General features: G+C 39.1%; 1 protein-coding gene across 2 annotated transcripts in view; it reads right to left on the bottom strand.

The window, feature by feature from the left end:
* Positions 1 to 21,616, bottom strand: part of meis1a (Meis homeobox 1 a) — a 211,246-nt gene that overhangs the window by 74,347 nt on the left and 115,283 nt on the right. For both annotated transcript variants that reach the window (XM_072265438.1, XM_072265437.1), the window contains exon 9: positions 11,702 to 11,778. In XM_072265438.1, coding sequence (XP_072121539.1) covers positions 11,702 to 11,778 — 77 coding nt within the window. The remainder of the gene's footprint in view (positions 1 to 11,701; positions 11,779 to 21,616) is intronic.

Raw genomic sequence — 21,616 nt, 5'->3', positions numbered from 1 at the left:
AAATCCTTTTGCATGCCAGTCTTACACCAAATTTTATCCCTTAAAATAAATAAATGTTTGTGTTTCCTTATTTGACAGAATTTCTAGACATGACAACCTGTTTAAACACTTTGGAAACTGAGATATTTTTAGAGGTACTAGACATTTAGTCGAACCTAGAAATAGAATTTGTACATAGAGGGAGAAGCAGGGCAGGAAAACAGAGATGACAAAATACCATTGAAGGCTGTGCTTTTATTGGCAAAGGCACTGCAAATATTGGTGCAAACATTTGGAATTTTCACACCACTCTGTTACCATCAAAAGCTACTGATGTGGTTCTGCAGAGAGCAGTCTCAATTATGAGAAGGTCAGGTTAACACCAAGGGACTGCTTTCCTCCTTTATATCACTGGAGCTCAAATGATGTGGGTTAGTGTCATTACAAAGCTATATCTGAATAAATAAAACTATAGTTAGGGAGCAGACTGCTGTACCTGATCACTTGAAAGAAACAATTCAGAAATCAAATCTTTCTATTCAAAACACTTGCACTACATTCAACAGTTAACCTTATGCAAATTGAAACAATTATAAAGTTATTACACTTGGATACGCCCTCTTTTAGAAATGACGGATCAACCTAGAGACAGGCTGCAAATTTGTGTTTAGTGCAGTGCTTGAATTTGGCAACTAGATTGTGCAGAGTATACAAGTTATACCAAACGTTCAAACAGATACAGGAAAACAACGGACAGTACACAAGAACACAAGTACACAACTAGATTGTGCTGAGTATACGAGTTACACCAAACCTTCAGACAGATACAGGAAAACAACTGATGGTACACAAGAACACAAGTACACAACTAGATTGTGCTGAGTATACCAGTTATACCAAACCTTCAGACAGATACAGGAAAACAATGGACAGTACACAAGGAGCTATGCAGAATGTCCACATTTGCTGAAAAAGATCTCTCTAGTTTAATCCCACCTTCCAGCACAAAAACAAAGCTCTGCAAGTACATATCCAAGCACTGTTCTAATGTGATGAGTTTGATGTCTCTCCCACCCTCCCAAGAGTAAGTTCCAGACCTCCACTCCACTTTTCCTCATCTCCCTTTAATCTGTCTACCAATTAAATCTTAGCTTTCTGCATGAGCTCTATTTGGGCCCTTCATTGTTTAAAACACCTCAATTTAGTTTCCTTTGTTTTGAAAAAGAAACAGCCCTATCTAATCTATCCTCTCCTGAAAACTAAGACTGGCTAATGCTCCACGTAGACCTCCTCTCACTCGATTTCCACTCATATTCTACCTGCAGATCTTTCTATTCCTTTCTCCCTCGTGATTCTTTAATTTCCCCTTAAATGCATCCCTTGTTCAAAAAAGAAGAAAGGTGGAAGACAGGGAACTACAGACCAATTAGCTTAACAGCTATTATTGGCAAGATGCAAGAATCAATAATCAAAGAGGAAAGAGCTAATCTTTAAGTGAAGCTGAATATAATTAAACACACTCAACATTATCTTATGAAAAATGTCATGTTTGACAAATTTACTTGAATCTTTGAGGATGTAACAAGGAGAATTGATAGGCAGGGACGTGTAAATGTTGTGTGTTTAGATTTCCAAAGAGCATTTGACAAGGTGCCATATAGGAGGCTATTGAATAAATTAAAAGCCCTTAGGATCAGAAGACGCAGTTACAATAGATTGTCTCATGGAAAAGGAAGAGCTGGAGTGAAGAACATAACAGATGCTGCAGATGCAGAGAATCTTGGGCAACACAGAAAAATGCTGTAGAGGAAGTCAGCATCTATGGAGGAAGAGCCTTGGCCCAAAATGTCAACTGTTTATTCCCCTTCATAGACGAAACCTGACCTGCTAGGTTCTTCCAGCATTTTCTGTGTGTTGGAATGATGAGCCTTTTTCACATTGACAGGAGTCACTAGTGGAGTACTGCAGGATCAATTCTTGGCCTGCAATTGTTCTCTATTTACACTAATGATTTGGAAGAAGGAACAGTATGTAAGGTTTCCAAAACAGCCAACAATACAAAGGAAGGGCATGTTGCGATACTGTGATTCTGCAACAGGATATAAATAGGCTGTGTGGGTAGGCAAATGGAGTTTAATGCAGGGAAGTGAGAAGTCATGAATTTCGGTAGAATAAATCAGAACGTAGATGGGGAGAATCTAAATGGAGAGAATGCAAGTACAGGGGGATCTAGGTATCCTAGTGCAGGAATCACAAAAATAACACAGGCAGGTTGAACAAATTCATACTTTAGGTTCCTAATTGTGGTTAACCCACAAGTGAAAGGATTACACTGCACCTCGCCTTATAGTTGTGAGGGCAGTAAAATAACTTGAGGTGAAAAACCACAAAGTTAAGTCAGCAAAGTGTGGCAGGCTGGTGAAAATGACTTAAGTGTTCTCTCACAGCAAAAAAACTACAAGGTATGAGGCCATGTCAATATATGTACTAAAAGAGACCTCACATGATGAACATGACAGGAAGTCTTCATGCATGTGAGGTTGATCAAGGGTGTACTGTAGATCATAGATCTTGTGGGGGAGATTGAAGGGAACAGTCCTTCCAAGTGGTAATACAGGGTCAAACCTCTGCCATAGTGATCAGCATTTGGTAGGGCCATCTATGTGGGAAGGGGAGGGGAAGCGTTAACTAACTGCTGGTTGTGGTCTTTCCGGTAGAAGACGTAGTGCTGTGTATGCCTGTCTGTTGTTCCAGACATTGCACAGACCATCCATCTTGGTTTGAAAGTCCCACCTATTGATGATGGACAGTTCAGCTAAAGAGGCTTTGCTGTTATTAAGTTTTTGACTTGAGGACTGATCCCCAAAGCAGTGCTCCATGGCAGGTTCTCTTAAATGAATGCCGAAAAGGTCCTGCAAACTTTGCACGGGCCTCCTGGTCTGTTACTCACAGGACATGCACTGATATTACAGGTGTGCTATTCAGGCACACAAGCATGCTGTCTGATGATATTCCATATGTGGTGATATCACGTGTCACGTGTAAGAACGTGAGTGGACAGAGTTCTGAGCATACGCAGAAATGACAGAATGATCGAGAAACTTGTATGGTGAAAACGTGGTTGCTGTTTGCTGTTGTAAATAAAAGTTCTAGTTCTTATTCTTCCAGAATATGGTTTGTTCTTAGTAACCCATGGTACGTATAAAGAACACAACACCATATAGTCAAATACAGTTGCATTAGTAAGTTAGGCGCAAGGAGGATTCTTAAAAATTATTACGGAGTTCACAGAACACAAGTAAGCCCTAATTTTCTTAGACCTTGCCTTTACACATCTGTGACTTTTCTGCAATCTCATATTTCTAACCGTACCTCTGGAAAACCATCTTGGAAAGACATTCTTATATCAGGCATTCTGCAAATGCAAGAGAGTGAGCAGGAGCTTCAGGAAAATATTAAAACGATGCAACTGATTGCTTGAAATTGACCATTGTTGGTTCCGTCCTTCGGAAAATGTTCCAACAACAATTAGCCTTAAAGTAGCCCCTTTAATATAGATATGTGCTTTGAAGTTTGTTGTCAAACAATATGTAACTACTAGCCATATGTAACTTGGAGTTATTAGTTTAGATGAGAAAACTCCTTGAAAAATGGGTGAATGGGACCGGTGATGATCAAACTACTTGATGTGTCCTTTCAATATACAGTATCTCCGCAACTCCTGTACACTTTCTGACAACTACAGGAATCCATTATGAAATACCAATCTCAAAATTATTTCCAAGTATGTGTTTGATGATACAAGGTCATTGAATAGCCACACATATTAAAGAAAGGAGGGAGAGAGAAAACAGGGAACTTCATAGCTGTAGACCTGACACCAGTGTGGGGAAAATAATGAAACCCATTATTAGGGAAGAGGACACCTAGAAAGTGTGAATAGGATTGTACAGAGTCAACTTGGATTTGTAACAGGAAAATCATGTTTGACAAATCTGCTGAGAGTTCATTAAGGTTGCAATTTGCAGAACAGGCAAGGACAAACCAGTTGATGTTGGGTTTTGGATTTCTAGAAGAACTTCAAGACAGTGGCGCACATAGATTATTTTTTTAAAATGGAAGCACGGGGTAGCAGGAATAATATAGTGGTGTGAAATGAAAATTAGGGAACAGAGAAAATGTTCAGAATAAAGAATTTGTTTTTGTTTATGGAGAGGATGATTTGTAGAGTGCTTCAATGGTCACTGATAGAGCTGTTGTTTTTCACAATCTACATCATGTCTCATAGAACAGTTAGACCAGTCACTGGTATAAGCTGACGATCCAATGCTGAGTGAAAGAGTAGGCTGTGAGGAGGATGCAGATGAGTTTCTGGGAAATTCAGACAAAATAAGTGAAAAGGCATGAATGGAAAGAGTCAAACTGGTATTTACATCATACTTTTCAGAATCTGTGCCTTTCCTGTGCCCGTGCCACAACTGGTTTCACAGACAGAACAAAGCTGATGCCTGAAGGAATGTAGGAAGTTGCTGCCACTTCTAGAATGCATTTACAAATTGCACTTTTGATCCCTGCTTGCAGTGTTCTTCCAACATTCTTAAAATATGCACATGATAATTAACTTGAATGCATTTGGATCATATTCAGAATAAAGTGACTGGTGAATAACATTAAATGATCCAGTGCAAATAAATGTCTATCAAACAAGCGTCTGCACTCAGAAGTATAAATAATAGTTTGCTTAATTAGGGGTTCTTTCATTTGGAAAATTGCTAAGGGGGTGACCTGATAGAGGACTGAGGGGAAATGAAATGGCTTAACAAGGGGTACATGGATACGTTTTTACATGATAAATGTTCATAACTAGGAGGAACCAAGTATCAGTTAGTTAATCCTACAGCAAATTCAAGGGTAACCTCTTTACACTAAGAGTGGTGTGAATGTGGAACTCATTACTATGTAGCTGAAGTGAATGGCAGAAATACTCCAGGGGAATTTGCTGATTCTGTGAGATGTCAAGAGGTGGGACCATGTTTGTGTGGAGAACAGCACTGGCTTGCAGGGCAGAGTTTCTGTAGATTTGGCATAACTATATGAAAGGATGTTCTAAGATTCTGGTGTTCACATCTGCTTTAGCTCTCCTATCATTGCAAGCGCCTCAAAAATTAAATTAAAATAATTAAGACCTGTTCTGTAGAGAACCATGTTGGCTCTTGCTGATTAGGCTATAATTTTCTAAATCCTCATTGACTAAGCCTACACTATCTCCTAAGGTTTCCTACTTCTACCTTCAGATGCTGTTCTGTGCCTTTGACTGCTGGCAGAGCAGAACACACGTCCCAATGGATTACCTTGTCCTTTGGGGGAATTGGTAAATTACCCATTTTCTCCTGAACCTTCAGCTCTTATTTCAAGTTCAAGTTCACTCACCATGATGCTATTTTAGTCTTTGCAGCCAAGGGTTGGAGTTTCAGAATAGGGAGGTTTGTTGCAATTGTACAGGAGGTTGGTGAGACTTCACTTGGAATACTGTGCACAAATTCCCCTTAACTAATACAAAACAGAGTAACGTTGGAGGAAGTCAAAAGGAGATTCACCAGGCTAATTCCTACAATGAGAGGACTGTCCTACAAATAGAGAATAAATAGTTTGAGCTTGTATTCCTTGAAGTTTAGAGGAATGATGTTTCAAAGGATCTTACTCAAATACTTAATATCCCAGTGGGTTTGGCAGAGTAGATGGTGGAATGTTTTCTCTAGTGGAAGAGTCTCAAGAAGGGGAACATAACTACAAGGGCATGGTCATTTAAAATGGAGGTACACAGAACTGCTGGATCTTTCTAGAGTGGCAGATGGTGGAAAGTGGGTTATTATAAGTATTTCAAGTGGAGGTGGACGAATACTTGATAGATTGAAGAATTATAAAGAGTATGGAAACATGGCAAAGAATAGGGGTGAGGCCAGCAGATATCAGCAATGTTCATATTAAATGCCAAGGCAGGCTTGAAGAGCGTGATAGCCTACTCCTGTTTCTGATGTAATCATTCCTCCCAATTGACTGGGAATAATTAATACTCAAATCAACACAGTCCAGTAGATAGTTGATTAAAATATAAAGAAGTGCTGCCTGACTTGAGGACCAGACTTGTACAATCTACTATATTATATTATTTTATATACTATACAATATTATATATGACACTGTATTATATTTTATAATATATTTTTTAAAGGAGATTATGGGTGTGTATATATATTAACACATGCATACACCACATACAATCTCCTTTTGTCTTCAATTTAAATGAATGTAACTTTTGATTTGAGAGTGAAACACATCAATAAGTATTTAAAGTTTGCATAATTTACAAATGTATTTGAGCTAAATGTACTGCACAATAATAATGTGTTGCAGCAAAGACGCTGAAGTCTGAAACAAAATGCAATAAAAACCAAGGTCACCTTTTTTTTGACCTCAACTTGTTTGTTAATCCCTTGTGCAGTATGACTTTATCTTCAAGTAGACCTCTTTCCCCATATTCAGTACGCCAATGGAGTCCTCTGGTAGAACTGCTTGATACTGCCCTAATAACTTCTTGATACTGTATCTGAAATATTTTTAATTAATTTGCTGGACATCAGGGTTTCAATTGAACTAATGCATGACAGCAACCACTGCCAGTAACAGGGAAGCTCACATCATACAGAGGACTAAACTGCTGTGGGCAATTTTCATCTTGGTCAACAGCAAACACTGTTGTTGAAAAATCTAAGTCCTTTCTCCCCCTGTGAGAAGTGCAGTGGAAAAGTAACCTCTAATCTTGAGCTGAACTCTCAATGGGGCCTTAACTAAAGTGATAGAAATGAAAGAAGATCCCTATTCAAAATATGATAAAATAATGTATAACTGTTTGCTTTCGTAGGCAGTAGCTCACTTAACCTTGCACCATGTAATGGCACATGGACTATTCACGAGAAGCAATGAACAATGCATCTGTTCTGTACTACATTCTGAACAGTTCCCATCTCTTTTACAAGAATGGGTATTCTCTTTCCACCCTCAATGCAATTGTTTTTCTGCAAACACAACTAACGTCCTTCAAGACAAGCATTTATGTTTGTATTTGCATTTCATGCATTCCCACATGCTGTGCTTTCTGCCAATAATTTATGACTGATCTGCACCCAGCCTGCCCCTCAGCATTTTTATTTAATCTCTGCAACACAGATTTATGGCAACTTGTCATTAATAATACAAAAATGTGCATGTGCCTTAGCAAAATACAGGGCGTAAAATATTCTCCTACAAAAGTGCATTTTCAAGAATTACACAGAGAATTCTACTAATATACCTCAACATACCAACATTTATTGCAATCATTCATCATTTTTCCCTTTTGTGAGTTTTATTTACGTTACTATCCCAGAAGAATTCTGAAGAAGTTTTCAATTAAGCATGATTTAAAAATACATTTGTTTTGGCTGAAAGCTGTTCTTTCAAGTGCAAGGCATGATGGCCAGAAATGTTTGATTGAACCTTTGGAAGAGTTTTCTAAAGAGGGCTATCAATAGCAACAAGATATTCTGACCAAGAAACTACTGTAAAATCCAAGACAAACCTGATGCCTCTAACAGGCATAAGAAAACCTTATAACAGAGAACTTTTAAATATATTATAACCAGTCCAATTATATATACAGTATTTTAATCATAATTATATAAAAATGATTTGCTTCAGCAGTTTGATGAAATATTTCTTCAACCATTTATCCAGATAGTTCTAGTATATTCAAATATATCTATATATTTAACCATATGTAAGGACGTAACCATATGGTTAGTTATTACGGGAAGGAATTCCACCACGTGATTCTTCACAATGCCTCTGTGGATGATTCAAAGTATAACACGAGTAACACTGACAGCCAGACACAGTTATTATGCACTCTAGTTACTCCTCCCTACATCACCTTTGAGTAGCAACCCTGTTGCCGGAGTGGAAATGTTCTGTTTGGATGATATGTGCACTCAAACTGCTATGGCCAGCAAAGCACCATGGGCACTTCTTTCCCATAGGTTGTTGGCAAAATGCTATCCCATTATCCTCTGCCCCCTGCAGCTGGAGAAATCGATTGCCTAAGGTTGCTGTTAGGTCATGGAAATTGATAACCCTTACATGCTTCACTCATGTTAGTGTGTCTGTGTCTGCCAGATAGTGCACTTTATAAATTAAAGCTTCAAAAGCAAATATATTGTAAGTAGCTAGTTATCTCACTGGAACTGAAACTGAACAATACCAGGATTATAGTGACAGAAATTGCATTTTCTGTAATGGAGTTTAATAATGTTACAACTCTCTCCCACAGGCTTCCTCCGTCTGCCATGAACCGAAGGATTTGTTAATGCAGATGATGTCAACATTGAAGCCCTAGTTAATCACAAAAATGGATTATGCTTGTAATTAAGGTTGTAAAATATTAATCTCTGACACTTATTGAGAGAACAAATACTTTTATCTGCTAACTGGCATACCTCAGTGAACTATGAATCTATTTTGGCTGCTTTCTGCTTTTTCACATCAAAGGGAGTAGAATTTCCTACCACAAGTATACATCTAAAATATTTAGACAATTAATTAGATACAGATAATTTTAATGGATATTGGATTTCAATACCCAGCAAAATTTCAGTGCTGCAAGTATATAAAGTCTGATTTATACTGTGCTGACACACAGCAACAAATCACGCCTTGTTACAAAGTTGTACTTCACAGCTCTAGCTTTTGAACAGAATAGGGTTCGTTTTATCTATTGAGGACAAATAGAAAAAATATATATCATTTCAGTGTATTGAACAGGTGGCTGCTAATGGACCGAGAGGCAGCTCCAGCACTGATATTACTCTGAAGCCAAGCAACCAAGTACACAATAACTATCTACTTGATACCTTTGAGTCATTAGGGTCAAGCCCCAATCCATAGCCTGGATTAAAATGGAGTCATAGAGAACAGCAAGTTGCACGTATACACTAGAAGAACCCAAATTCCATTCTAGCTTGTGTAATAATGAGTTTAGTCAAAGCTGATGCAGAAAGTAGAGGATTAAGAAGAGAGGGGGAGGCTCCACTTGGACTCCCTTTGCTGATAGCTGAAGATAGCCATATGCAGATTGAGGCTGAGAGAAGGTTTAGCCACACTCCACTTCATACTCGTGTGTACCCTCTAGCCCTCCATGTAGATCCATGACGCGATTTCCTGCACCAAACGTGCTACAGAAGTGCAAGCAGTCTTGGATAATCACCTAAAGGTGCACACAAGGGACTCAAGGATAAAGGAACAGCTGGTTGCCAAGGACTAATTTTCTGTGATGAGTGAGGGCAAGGGAAAAAGTATGTGAGGCTTGGAGTGGGAAGGAAATAAGTTCTTTAAATCTATAATTGTCAGATAATTTGGGAAAATGTCAAAAATACATACTTAACAGATGTGGTGGCAATGGGGTTAATAACTTCTGAATGATAAAACATTTTGTGATTTGTCCTCTATGTGCATTACTTATTAGCTCTTGGCTTTGAGTCATAAATTTGTAGATTGTAGTCCAATTGTTTTAGCACAGGAACAATGCAGTAATGAGTGAGCACTGCACTCTCAGAGGTGCTGGGGAAGACCTTGAATGGAGCCACCAACCGCTTTCTCAGGTAAACTTAAAAGATTACATGGAACTATTCAAGAGAAGTACAGAAAAGTTATCTCTGTTACCTTGGCCATTATCTATCTCACAATCAACATCAGGAAATTGCCACATTTCTATTTGTGGAGCATCTTGTACCACACATTGGGTGCTGTATTTTATACTGATAAACCATAACATCAATTCAGAAGAAGTTCAGTAGGGGAACTGCCTCAGGATATCAAGCCAGCCGCTGTTTAAATTTATACCTTTTTCTTAAAATTAGTCAAACTCCTGCTGTTATGTTCTAACCATTTAAATCTAATATTTAAATTGTGATTACAAGAACTTAAAGAGGGTGCCTCCATCCTTTTAAACACGAGCTGAGAAAGAAAAAAATTACTATCTCTTTGTTTTCTTATATTTTTGTTTGCTTACTTCAACTCAAACATGGACTGTTGATGACATCATCTGGGAATTGGCTTAGAGCACAAGGGAGCTGAATGAACACACAGTTGAAATAATTCAACACTGGATTCGCGGAAGAAGCTAGAGAGTGGTAGTAAGTGGTTGCCTCTCTGGCAGGAGGCTTGCGGCTGGTGGTATGCCACAGGGATCGATGCTGGGCCTGTTGTTGTTTATCGTCTTTATCAATGATCTGGTTGATAACATGGTAAACTGGACCAGCAAATTTCTGGATGACACCAAGATTGGGGGTGCAATAGACAACGAGGAGGACCGTCAAAGCTTGCAGTGGGATCGGACCAGCTTGAAAAATGAGCTGAAAAAATGTCAGATGGAACTTAATGCAGCCTACTGTAAGGTGTTGCACTTTGGGAGGACCGACCGGGCTAGGTCCTACACAGTGTGAGGCAGGGCACCGAGGAGGGCGAGAGAACAGACAGATCCGGGAATTCAGATCCGTGATTCCTTGAAAATGGTGTCACAGATATATAGGGTTGTAAAGAAAGCTTCTGATACAGTAGTCTTCATAATTCTATGTACTGAGTGCAGGAGCTGGGATATTATGTTGAAGTTGTACAAGGTGTTGGTGAGGCCTAATTTGGAGCATTGTGTGCAGTTTTAGTCACCCACCTACAGTAACGATGTAAATACAATTGAGAGAGTGCAGAACAAAGAAGTACAAGCATGATGCTGGGACTTGAGGACCTGAGTCATAGGGAAAGGTCGAATAGGTTAGGACTTCATTCCCTGGAACGTAGAAAATTGAGGGGATACTTGATAGAGGTTTACAAGATTATAAGAGGTATAAATACAGTAAACGCAAACAGGCTTTTTCCACTGAGATGGGATGAGCCTAGAACTAGAGGTTATGGGTTAAGGGTGAAACATTTAAGGGGAATTTCTTCACTCAGGGGGCGGTGAGGATGTGGAATGAATGTAGGCTGATTTCAACACTTAAGAGAAATTTGGATAGGTACATGGACATTAGGGGTTATGGAGGGCTATGATCGGAGTGCAGGTCGATGGGACTCAGCAGAATAATGGCTCAGCACAGAGTAGCTAGGCCGAAGAACCTGTTTCTGTGATGTGGTGTTCTCTGACTCCACAAGAACACCAAGGCTCTCTGGTTTAATGACCGTATCAACAGATGCAAATTCAGTTCTGTCACACATGTCAAGCTCAACACTAGTGACTGCTTCAACCTATCTCCTCAGTGATATCATTGCCATTTAGTACAGTATTTAAAGATAATTGTATATCTACATATTATTTTCCTTGCTCAGGAGAGGAAAAATAAATCTGTTTAAAAGTTATTGTTATTGTAATTTTTCTTTGTCTCTTTAAGGAGCCTTAATCTAATTACTTTATTGTATAGCACTTCGCTAAAATGTTCATGTATTGAAAGAAAATAAAAGTGAGCCACAAAATGACAATAGTCACTGGTTTATCTAGAGGGAAGACACTTCTCCGTAAACAGTAGGGAATACAAACAACTGAGGTGTGTTGTCTTAATGCAGATCATTTGCCATCATTTGCTGTGATTTGCCGCAGGCAACAGTGCTGTCAGTATGTAAACAAAGTTAAACTACATACCAGTTGTTCACTTGCAGAATAGTTAGTCCTGTGTCTTGAGCAAGCTGCTTCTTCTGTTCTTCTGAAGGGTAAGGGTGCTGGAAGATGCCAAGCCAAAGAGATAACATTAGAATAAAATGATCTGGCAAAAAAATATGTACATGCACTGTGAAAATGCATTAAATTGGAATGAGTTCATTAATTATTGTAAGCTGAGGCACTGTATTCTCCTAAGTGTTAGTGAGATCTGAAATCATCTAATTAATGACAGAAAATGGGAAGCCAATTATAAAGTTAAGTGAAGTGTAGAAACAGCTACATTAATTAAAATCCCTGCTTTACCTGTTCACTCAACTCTATGAGAATCCTAGACAGCCAGTTTGACAGAATACCATAAAACATAATTAGTATCAGCATCCTTTTCTCGGGTGGGTGTGAGATATTATAAAATTCCAGTTTTTGAAAACAACCATCCAACTTTTGCTGGGAATCTGGGGTCAACTGAGTGGAATTTTTGGATGACACATTATTAAACTTCTCAAATAAAAACCAAATCAACACCAGTTCCAAACAGCACAACAACAACAGATAAACAGTTTTAAATACTACTGATACAATATTCAGAATTCAATATAAAAGTTTAATGGAAGATATAATCAGATTTGAATTGTGAGTAACTGTAAATGTTACAGTATATAATATAGATCTTAATCATAAAATCCAGAATCAGGTTTATTATTACTGACATACGTCAGAAATTTGTTGTTTTGTGGCAGCAGTACAGTGCAAGACCTAAAATGTTACTAAATTAAAGATTAAGACCATAAGACATAGGAGCAGAATTAGACCATGTGGCCCATCGAGCCTGCTCGGGTTATTTGGTCATGACTGATCCATTTCCCTTTCAACCACATTCTCCTGCCATCTCCCCATAACCTTTCATGCCCTGACTAATCAAGAACCTATCAGTCTCCACCTTAAATACACCAAACGACCTGGTCTCCACAGCCACCTGTATCAACGAATTCCACAGATTCATTACCCTAGGTCTAAAGAAACTACTCCTCATCTCTCCTAAATGGGCATCCCTCTATGAGAGGTGGGCTTGTGAGCTTGTGCCCTCTGGTCCTAGACTCCCCCACTATCGTAAACATTCTCTCCATATTCACTCTATCTAGGCCTTTCAGTATTTGATAGGTTTCAATGAGAAGCCCCTTCATTTTTCAAAATGCCAGTGAGTACAGACCCACAGCCATCAAACACTCCTCATGCGATAACCCTTACATTCCCGGAACCATTTTTCTGAACCTCCTCTGGACCCTCTCCAATGTCAGCACATCCTTTCTTACATAAGGGTCCCAAAACTACTCACAATACTCCACGTGAGGCCTCAGCAGTGTCTTATAAAACCTCAGCATTTTATATAGTTTATATTCTAGTTCACTTGAAATTAATGTTAACATTGCATCTGTCTTCCTCACCATTGAGCCAATATGCAAGTTAACCTTCAGGGAATCCTGCATGAGGATTACCAAGTCCCTTTGCAGCTCAGATTTTTTAAATGTTCTTCCCATATAGAATATAGTCTCTGCTTTTATTCCTTCTACCGAAGTGCATGACTATATACTTCCCGACACTATACTCCATCTGCCACTACTTTGCCCATTCTTCTAATCTGTCTAAATCCTTCTGCAAACTCTCTGCTTCCTCAACACTCTTTGTCCCTCCACCTACTTCGTATCATCAGAAAACTTGGCTACAAAGCTATCAATTCCATCATGTGAATCCTTGACATATAATGTGAAAAGAAGCAGTGTCAACACTGACCCCTGCAGAACACCTGTAGTTACTGGCAGCCAATCAGAAAATGCTCACTTTATTCCCACTCTTTGCCTATTGCCAATCAGCCGATGCTCTATCCATGCTAGAACTTCCCTGTAATACCATAGGCTCTTTTGGCACCTCGTCAAATGCCTCGTGAAAATCCACTGATGCTCTTTTGTCTAAGTTGTTTGTTATTTCCTCAAAAAATTCCAACAGATTTGTTAGGCAAGAAACCATGCTAAGTTTGGCCTATTTTATCATGTGCTTCCAAGTTGCCTGAAACTTCATCCTTAACAAACGATTCCAATATTTTCCCAACCATTGAGGTCAGGCTAACTGGTCTGTAATTTCCTTTCCTCTGTCTCCCTCCTTCTTGAAGAGTGGAGTGATTTTACAATTGTTCAGTCCTCCAGAGCTATGCTAGAATCGATTAATTCTTGAAAGATCATTACTAATGCCTCTACAATCTCTTCAGCCACCTCTTTCAGAACCTTGGGGTGTAGTCCATCAGGTCCAGGTGACTTTTCTACCTTCAGACCTTTCAGCTTCTCAGGCACTTTCTCCTTAGTAACAACAACTGCATTCACTTCTGCCCCCTGACACTCTCGAACTTTTGGCATACTGCTAGCGTCTTCCACAGTGATGATGAATTCTAAATACTTATTCAGTTTATCTACCAATTCCTTGTCCCCCATCACTACATCTCCAGTGCATTTTCCAGCAATCCAATTTCTACTGTCGCTTCTCTTTTACCATTTATGTAAGATATCCTCTTTGATATTACTGGCTAGCTTACCTTCATATTTCATCTTCTCCTTCCATATGCCTTCTGTTGGTTTTTAATGCTTCCCAATCCTTTAATTTCTCACTGATTTTTGCCCTATTATATGCCCACACTTTTCCTTTTATGTTGGCTTTGACTTCCCTTGTCAGCCACAGTTGCATTGTCCTGCCATTAGAAATACTACTTCTTTAGTATGTACCTATCCTGCGCCTTCTGAATTGGTCCCAGAAACTTTAGCAATTGCTGCTGTGCCATCGCCCCTGCTAGTGTTCCCTTTACAATCAAATTTGGCCAGATTCTCTATTATACCTCTGTAATTTCCTTTACCCCACTGAAGACTTTAGCTTCTTCTCAAATTGCAGGGTGAATTTTATTATATTATGATCACTGTCTCCTAAGGGTTCCTTTATCTTTAGTTCCCAAATCAAATCTGGTTCAGTAAACAACACACAATCTAGAATAGCAGATCCTCTAGTTAGCTCAACAACAAGCTGCTCTAAAAAGCCATCTCGTAGACCTTCCACAAATTCTCTCTCTTTGGATACAAAATCAGCACCAATCTGATTTTCCCAATTTACCTGCATATTGAAATCCCCCATGACTACCTTTTGGCATGCATTTTCTATCTCCCATTGTAAATTCTAGCCCTCAACCTGACTACTGTTAAGAGGCCTGTATATAACACCCATCAGGGTTGTTTTACCCTTGCAGTTCTTTAACTCCACCCACAATGATTTTACATCTTCTGATCCTCTGTTGCCTCCTTCTAATGATCTGATTTCATTTTTACCAACAGATTCAGCCCACCCCTTTTGCCTAGCTGCCTGTCCTTTCGATAGATCTGTATCCTTGGATGTTAAGTTCCCATCTATATTTTTTCAGCCACCACTCAGTGATGCTCACACCATCATACCTGGCAATCTCGAAATGCACTACAAGGTCATCTATCTTACTGCCTGCCTTCAAATACATCACCTTCAGTCCTGTATTCATCACTCTTTTCAAGTTTGTCTCCTGTTACACTGCATTTCATCCCATTGGCTGCAATTTTGTCCTATCATCTACCTGTCCTTCCTGACAGTCTCACTACACACTGCCTCGGCTCGTATACCAACTGCCCCATCACTCAGTTTCCCATCCGCCTGCTAAATTAATTTAAACCCTCCCCAACAGTTCTAGTAAATCTGCCACAATAAAGTATTAAATATTAGCTTTACTTGTCACATGTACATCAAAACATTGAAACATCCAGTAAAAGGTGTTGTTTGCATCAAAGAACAACATATGCTGGGGGCAGCCTGCAAGTGTTCCCATGCTTCCAGAGCCAATGTAGCATGCCCATACTAACCCTAACCCATACTTCTTTAGAAGGTGGGAGGAAACCAGAGCATCCACAGGAAACACATGCAATCATGGGTAGAACATACAAACTGGATTGGAAATTGAACCCTGACTGCTAATGCAGTAAAGTGTTACTCTGGTCACTATGCTGCCGTGACACACATTACTGTAAGTTACAATACAAATTATTCAAGGAGAATAATGAGGTAGTTCCAAAGTTCGCCTTCTTTTTTAAAGGGAAATGAAAGTAGTTCTATAAAAAAAGGTGCCATTAAATTCCCAGATGACTTAAAAATTACTTGAAAACATTCCTTACTTTGTCTTGGAAAAATGAGATGAATCTTCTCATAGTTTCTGGAACTAGGGAGGTTAGTTGGCCATTGTAAATTGTCTTGTTATTAGACTAGGACTGAATCAGGGGATTGCTGGGCAGCATGGCTTTAAGGGCCAGAAGGGCCTTCCTTCTGCTGAGGCTAGTAAGTCAGAAAGACACATGCAATCCTGCAAACCAAAGTTATACTGTCATCTGCACAGTGATGGACTTCAGTGGCAAGCATGGCAGCACCCCGCCTATCTGGTCAACGCAATGCCTTGTGGAAGTGGAAGTCCTCACTCTGTTCATAAAAAAGAGTCTCTGTTAGGGCGATAAATTATCCAAAGTGCTCAATTCGCTACTCGCAAAAGTAGCTTTGCGTTGGATTGGAGTTACACTACAGTCCGAGAGCAGGCAAAATTAAGGTTCACACTTAGGTGGCATCTTTTATCGTCAGTCACATGTAGAACATACAAACTCCATGCAGGCAGCACTGGGAATTGAACTCGGGTCAGCTATACTGTAAAGAATTGTGATAAGCACTTTTAGGATGATGCAGTGATGGTTTAAGTCCAGTGAAGTACTTTCAAAGTGGAATCACTATTGTAATATAAGAAACAAAGTACCAAGTTTGCATAACAGTTATTTTACACAAATGGCAATGTGATAATAGCAGATAATCTAATTTGTTCATGTAGATTAAGGAATAAATGTCAGCCAAGGCACCTGGCCCTACTTCAAAATCACACATTGGATCTTCTACATCCATTTGATAGAATAGGTTGGATCTCAGTTTAACATCTCAGCCAGCAATTTGGTATAAGGTACATATTAGTAGAACAACAAGCTGCAGGAAACAATATGCAGTTTCAAGTGTTCCTTCAAATTAATGGTGAAGATTTGTTTTGCTCTACCTTGAGAAATATTCTCAGTTTAAAATTACCTTCAGTAACTTACAAACCTCACAAAGATACTAAAGCGGAACCTAGGACATAACTTGAACCATCACTAGAATTGATTAAGTGCAATGGATGAGTGAACTCTTTTTATTTGGTTCACCTGAGCTGCAGATAGCAACAGAATTGTAGATTTTGGTCAGTATGCAAGAGGGTGCAAGAAGGATATGAAAGCCAGTAACAGGAGTGGGCTATGCCAGTGAAAGCAACATTTTACAAATGAATAATAAATACTCGTAGCTGTAAGTCTGTCTCGGGTGCTGGTGTCAAAGGAACAATTAACGACCAAGAATGCTGGAGCAATGGACTAATTTTAGGCTTGCAACTGTGGTAGTATTTTTGCCTGTCCAGGAGATTTCTAGCATTATCTAAGCCAACATCAGTGTGCCTCAGAGGGAGAGCTGTACTGCAGAAAGAGTTATTGTTCAGATGAGACATGAGTTGTTCACCCTTTCTGCCCTCTCAAAAAAGCAAAGATCCTGCGCATTATCCAAACATTCAAGAGATTCTCCAGATATTAAACACTTAGTTAACCACATGAGGGAGAAAGGAACAGAATGTGTAGATGAGGTTAGATGAAGAGTGTTGGGAGGAATTTTGTGTGGAGCATTAACATTGGAAGTAAGAACTGGGATGACTGATGCACCATATAACTCTTTGAACATGATGCATACAAATACAAATTGCAATATTGTTCCATAACCATTTAGCCCTGCCCTAAAAATGACCCTGAGATAACTTTAAGTTATGAGCTCGGAGTGCTTTTCCCAATCATAGATTAATAGATCATCACTGTGTCAGCTGGGACTTGCTTAGACAGGCAGAAAGTTGTTGGGCCAAGAGGCCTTTTTTGTATTGAAAGTACTTTGTAAATACCATGACTACAACAGTTTCAAGATGTTTTACACCGTTGGGATGCTACTCTTCAACAATCAGATGTTAAAAGTAAAATAACATTTCATTGATTGTGAAGTAATGGAGAATATGTGATGGCTGGAGAATGTTTTAACTAAGGCCATGGTGCACAATGTTTTATACTGGTAGATCATATCAAACAAAACTGGGAGCAACTACATGTACATCTAATGCTTCCTCAGAATGTCACCGACGTGACTTTCCTTCTGATATAATGCTTGGTTTCTTAATAATATTTCCTCTTTTTATACCCACTCAAAATTTAAATTTAGGTAGAGAATTAAGAAATTTGTAGATGATACAAAAATTAGCCATGTGGCACTGAATATCATATTAGACCAATCAGTTGCACAGATAAATGGTGTGAAGTAATGTATTTGGGGAGACCATAAGGAATGGAAGCAGGAGTAGGCCATGGTGATACCTCTTATCATTTCTGTTGTTTGGTTTCATTTTAACTTTTTAGCATGTCTCTTCCCTGACTATTTCCAGACACCTTGAAAATACTCGATTAATGTCAGTCTTAGACTATACTCAGTGACTAAGCCTTCACAGCCTCCCTCGGGGACTGAATTCCAAAGACTTACTAACCATTGTCCTGATTAGGCAACCCTGTCCTTTTAAATGGCATTCCCTGGTTCTGGGCAGTCCAGGGGAATCATCTGCCCTGTCATGCCTTGTAAGAAGCTTTCATGTTTCGGTGAGGTCATCAGAGATGGAGAATGTTACCAATCAGAAGGCAACAAGAAAAGGTATATACAATATGTACTGGTTCCCTGAGTGCAGAAGAACAGTGAGAAGGAAGAGTGCTTGCCTACAGATCCCTGATGGTAACACATCAAGTAGGACAGTTGAGAAGGCATTTCCCTTTATTAGGGAGTGCATAGATAAAAGAGCAACGGGGTCATGATGAAAGTGCGTAGAGCACACTTGAGCCCAAAACTAGTGTAATGAACGCAGTTCTAGTCACCTTGTTATAGGAATGGCGTGATCTCCCTCGGGAGGGGACAGAGCTATAACCTAGAAGGCTATATACTGAAGACTGGAATTAGGATTAATCTCAATAGCTCTTTGGTGAGTTGGGCAAAGTAGGCTAAACAGCCTCTTTTTGTCCCATAAATTTCTATGATTCTATCTCGCGCACACTCCATTATTGCTAGTTTCAAAGAGAGCATTTTAAAGAAAGTATAGTGCATTTTCATTCACTTTCCAGTTGCTTGAGTAAATGCTACATACAGCAATCAATCTCTCTGGTGTTTTCTCCTCAATTCCATTACCCCATGTAACTACATACAGATTGCAGGATTCTGAGACTTTTCTGTTACGTACTTGTGAAAAAAAGGCATTTCTGTTAATCAGGCCTTTCCCAAGAAAGCCAAAGTGGAAAAAAACATACATGTATAAATAAAATCTTCATACAGTTGATAGGAATTGCAATCTAAATAGACCAGGTTAAAAGAACATCTTCCGTGGTAAAATATCTATTTACATACATTTTCTACAATTGTTTTTAAGGAATTTCAGATCAATACATTTTACTACATTTTATACTACCAACTGGCAAAGTGAGTCTTCATTAAACAGCTAAGTAATCACCTCTTGCTGTGTTAGCAGAAATTGCCCTGTGGTCCAACACAGTAAAACCTTTTACACTGCTAACATTATCACTATATCAGCAGCTTTAAAAATTAAAGTGTGTATTGTGCCCAACTTGAACCAGTACCGAAACAATGTTTGCAGTCTCACTTCAGGGTTACCTCTCTGTGTTTTGTTACTACCAAAGATGGCTGTGAAGTGAATGCAGATGTAACCACTTTAGCTTTTATCTAGATAAACCACTGAAGCCAATGCCAGTTCCAAAAGGGTGTGACTCAGTCTGCTGCCTTCAAAGTTGCAACGAGTTGACATCATTTATAAATATATGTTGAGAGTCCAAAAATTGACCAAACTCTTTCAAGGGCACTGACTGTTTTCTTTCATCATATTTCCATTTTATTAAATCATATTGGGCTTGGGATGATGGAATTAAGATTTGCAATGAATCCAGGGATAGTTGCAATCCATATCATTCAAAGGAACGGAAAAAAAATTAAACAGTCACATTCTTCCTGAAACTAGCTTTCTCAGCTCTTAATTCACTTGTTTAAGAAGCTTCAAAATTAATTTGTTGCCTCTTTTTTCCCTTATGGGGAAAAATAGATAAATCCTTCTTGATTATTATTTAATAATTGTTCTCAAATCTGTTGCTTTTCATGTGATTTGATTTTTAGGTAATTGCTGTAAACTGAGTCTAATTTGATGTGCTAAACTATAATTGATACATAGCCTCCAGCTATTAGGATTCAAGAATTCTGTCTCCATTCTAAAATGGAAAGTATTTGATGTATCATTTTAAAAGCACAGGATTGGTTGACTGTCTGAATTAAATTAAATGCCAGAATAACATGCCCACGCTAAAAATAACAAAAAAAAATGTGGGGAGACCTGAATTCCTGGGACTTAAAGTTCCCCAGATCAGCTGATTTCTTCCCTAATGCAGTGCTTATTGCCTGTCAGTGTGACTTTTGAATTCAGAGAGAAAAAATAATTGCTCTAATCACATGAAAGCAACCACCACCACTCGGTTCTTCATTAACCTCCTCCCCAAAAGCAAGATACCAAGAGAAAAAGAAATACACCATTTCTTGGGGGTAAGAAATGCTACGTATAAGAGATCTCTGAAAATGAGCTTTTGTTAAGGACATGAGAAGATGTGAATCATTTATTGTCCTTGATAGAAACCCATGACTTCACAATGAACCAACTTGCCACAGGCCAGGCTGCTATACAAACACTCCATTTGATGTTGCTCTCCCACCCACGAGCACAGCAAAATCTGTACCATAGGCCCTGGCAGACATCACATCAGCAGTCAGAGATAAGCAGGAGAGCAGCTTTCGAAACGGCCGGCGCTGCCAGGCAATAAGGAATTTGTTCTAAACTCCTGTGCTGCGGAACCCAACTCAGCTGTCATTTTCTGTACTTGATGATTTCTCCCTGCTCTCACCCCGTCCTTTACTTACACAGATTCCTCTCACCATCCCCAGCATATTAACTAAATATTTAGCATAGCTATCTGTAGACAGATATACTTTAATCGCCATTGTCATCCCAGCACCTTATGGTAGGCTTTGTGTTGAACTATGTGTACTGTACTCACTTGGGCCTATAATTTGCAGTAAGCATTAGCTTCAAACCACTATCTCTTAAAATCTTAATTATTTCTAAACAATCGATTGGAATGGGAATTTGAGAATAGATATGCCAGAGACCACTGGGAGAGCTGCAATGCATTAGGAAAGCAAACAAAATTAACTTCAGATCTTACAATACCAATTAACGATTGGGACAATGTAGAGACGCTGGAGTAATGCTGTGGCCAAGTTAGGAGTGCTCACTATTTGATCAGCTTTAACACCTCAAGGTCCAGTAAAGAGCCATCAAATAGCGATTATGTAGGAAGGGGCTGAGTGCTCCCTGTTCACTGCATATGCTGCGAGAGAAAATTAACCAGGTTAGTGGCTTAGGCCAGGCTAACTGGTGGGGTGGGGGGAGGGGGAAGGAATGACATGTTGTCACATCCCACTTGCTAAATTACACAGCTTAACATCAGCTATAAACCTCTCCTATAATGTGCTCATACTCTGCAAGAGGAACTAAATGGAGGGAGAAGCTGATATGGAAGTTATGATAAACTGTGAAAGTGAACAATGTTCAAGATTCTGGTTTGCTGCTTCAATATGTACTAATATCTATTTGAACTG

Source organism: Mobula birostris, chromosome 8, assembly GCF_030028105.1.
Source record: "Mobula birostris isolate sMobBir1 chromosome 8, sMobBir1.hap1, whole genome shotgun sequence".
In the NCBI taxonomy this organism is placed as follows: domain Eukaryota; kingdom Metazoa; phylum Chordata; class Chondrichthyes; order Myliobatiformes; family Myliobatidae; genus Mobula; species Mobula birostris.
The sequence above is the reverse complement of the archived record's forward strand: the minus strand, read 5'-3'. Positions and strand labels throughout refer to the sequence as shown.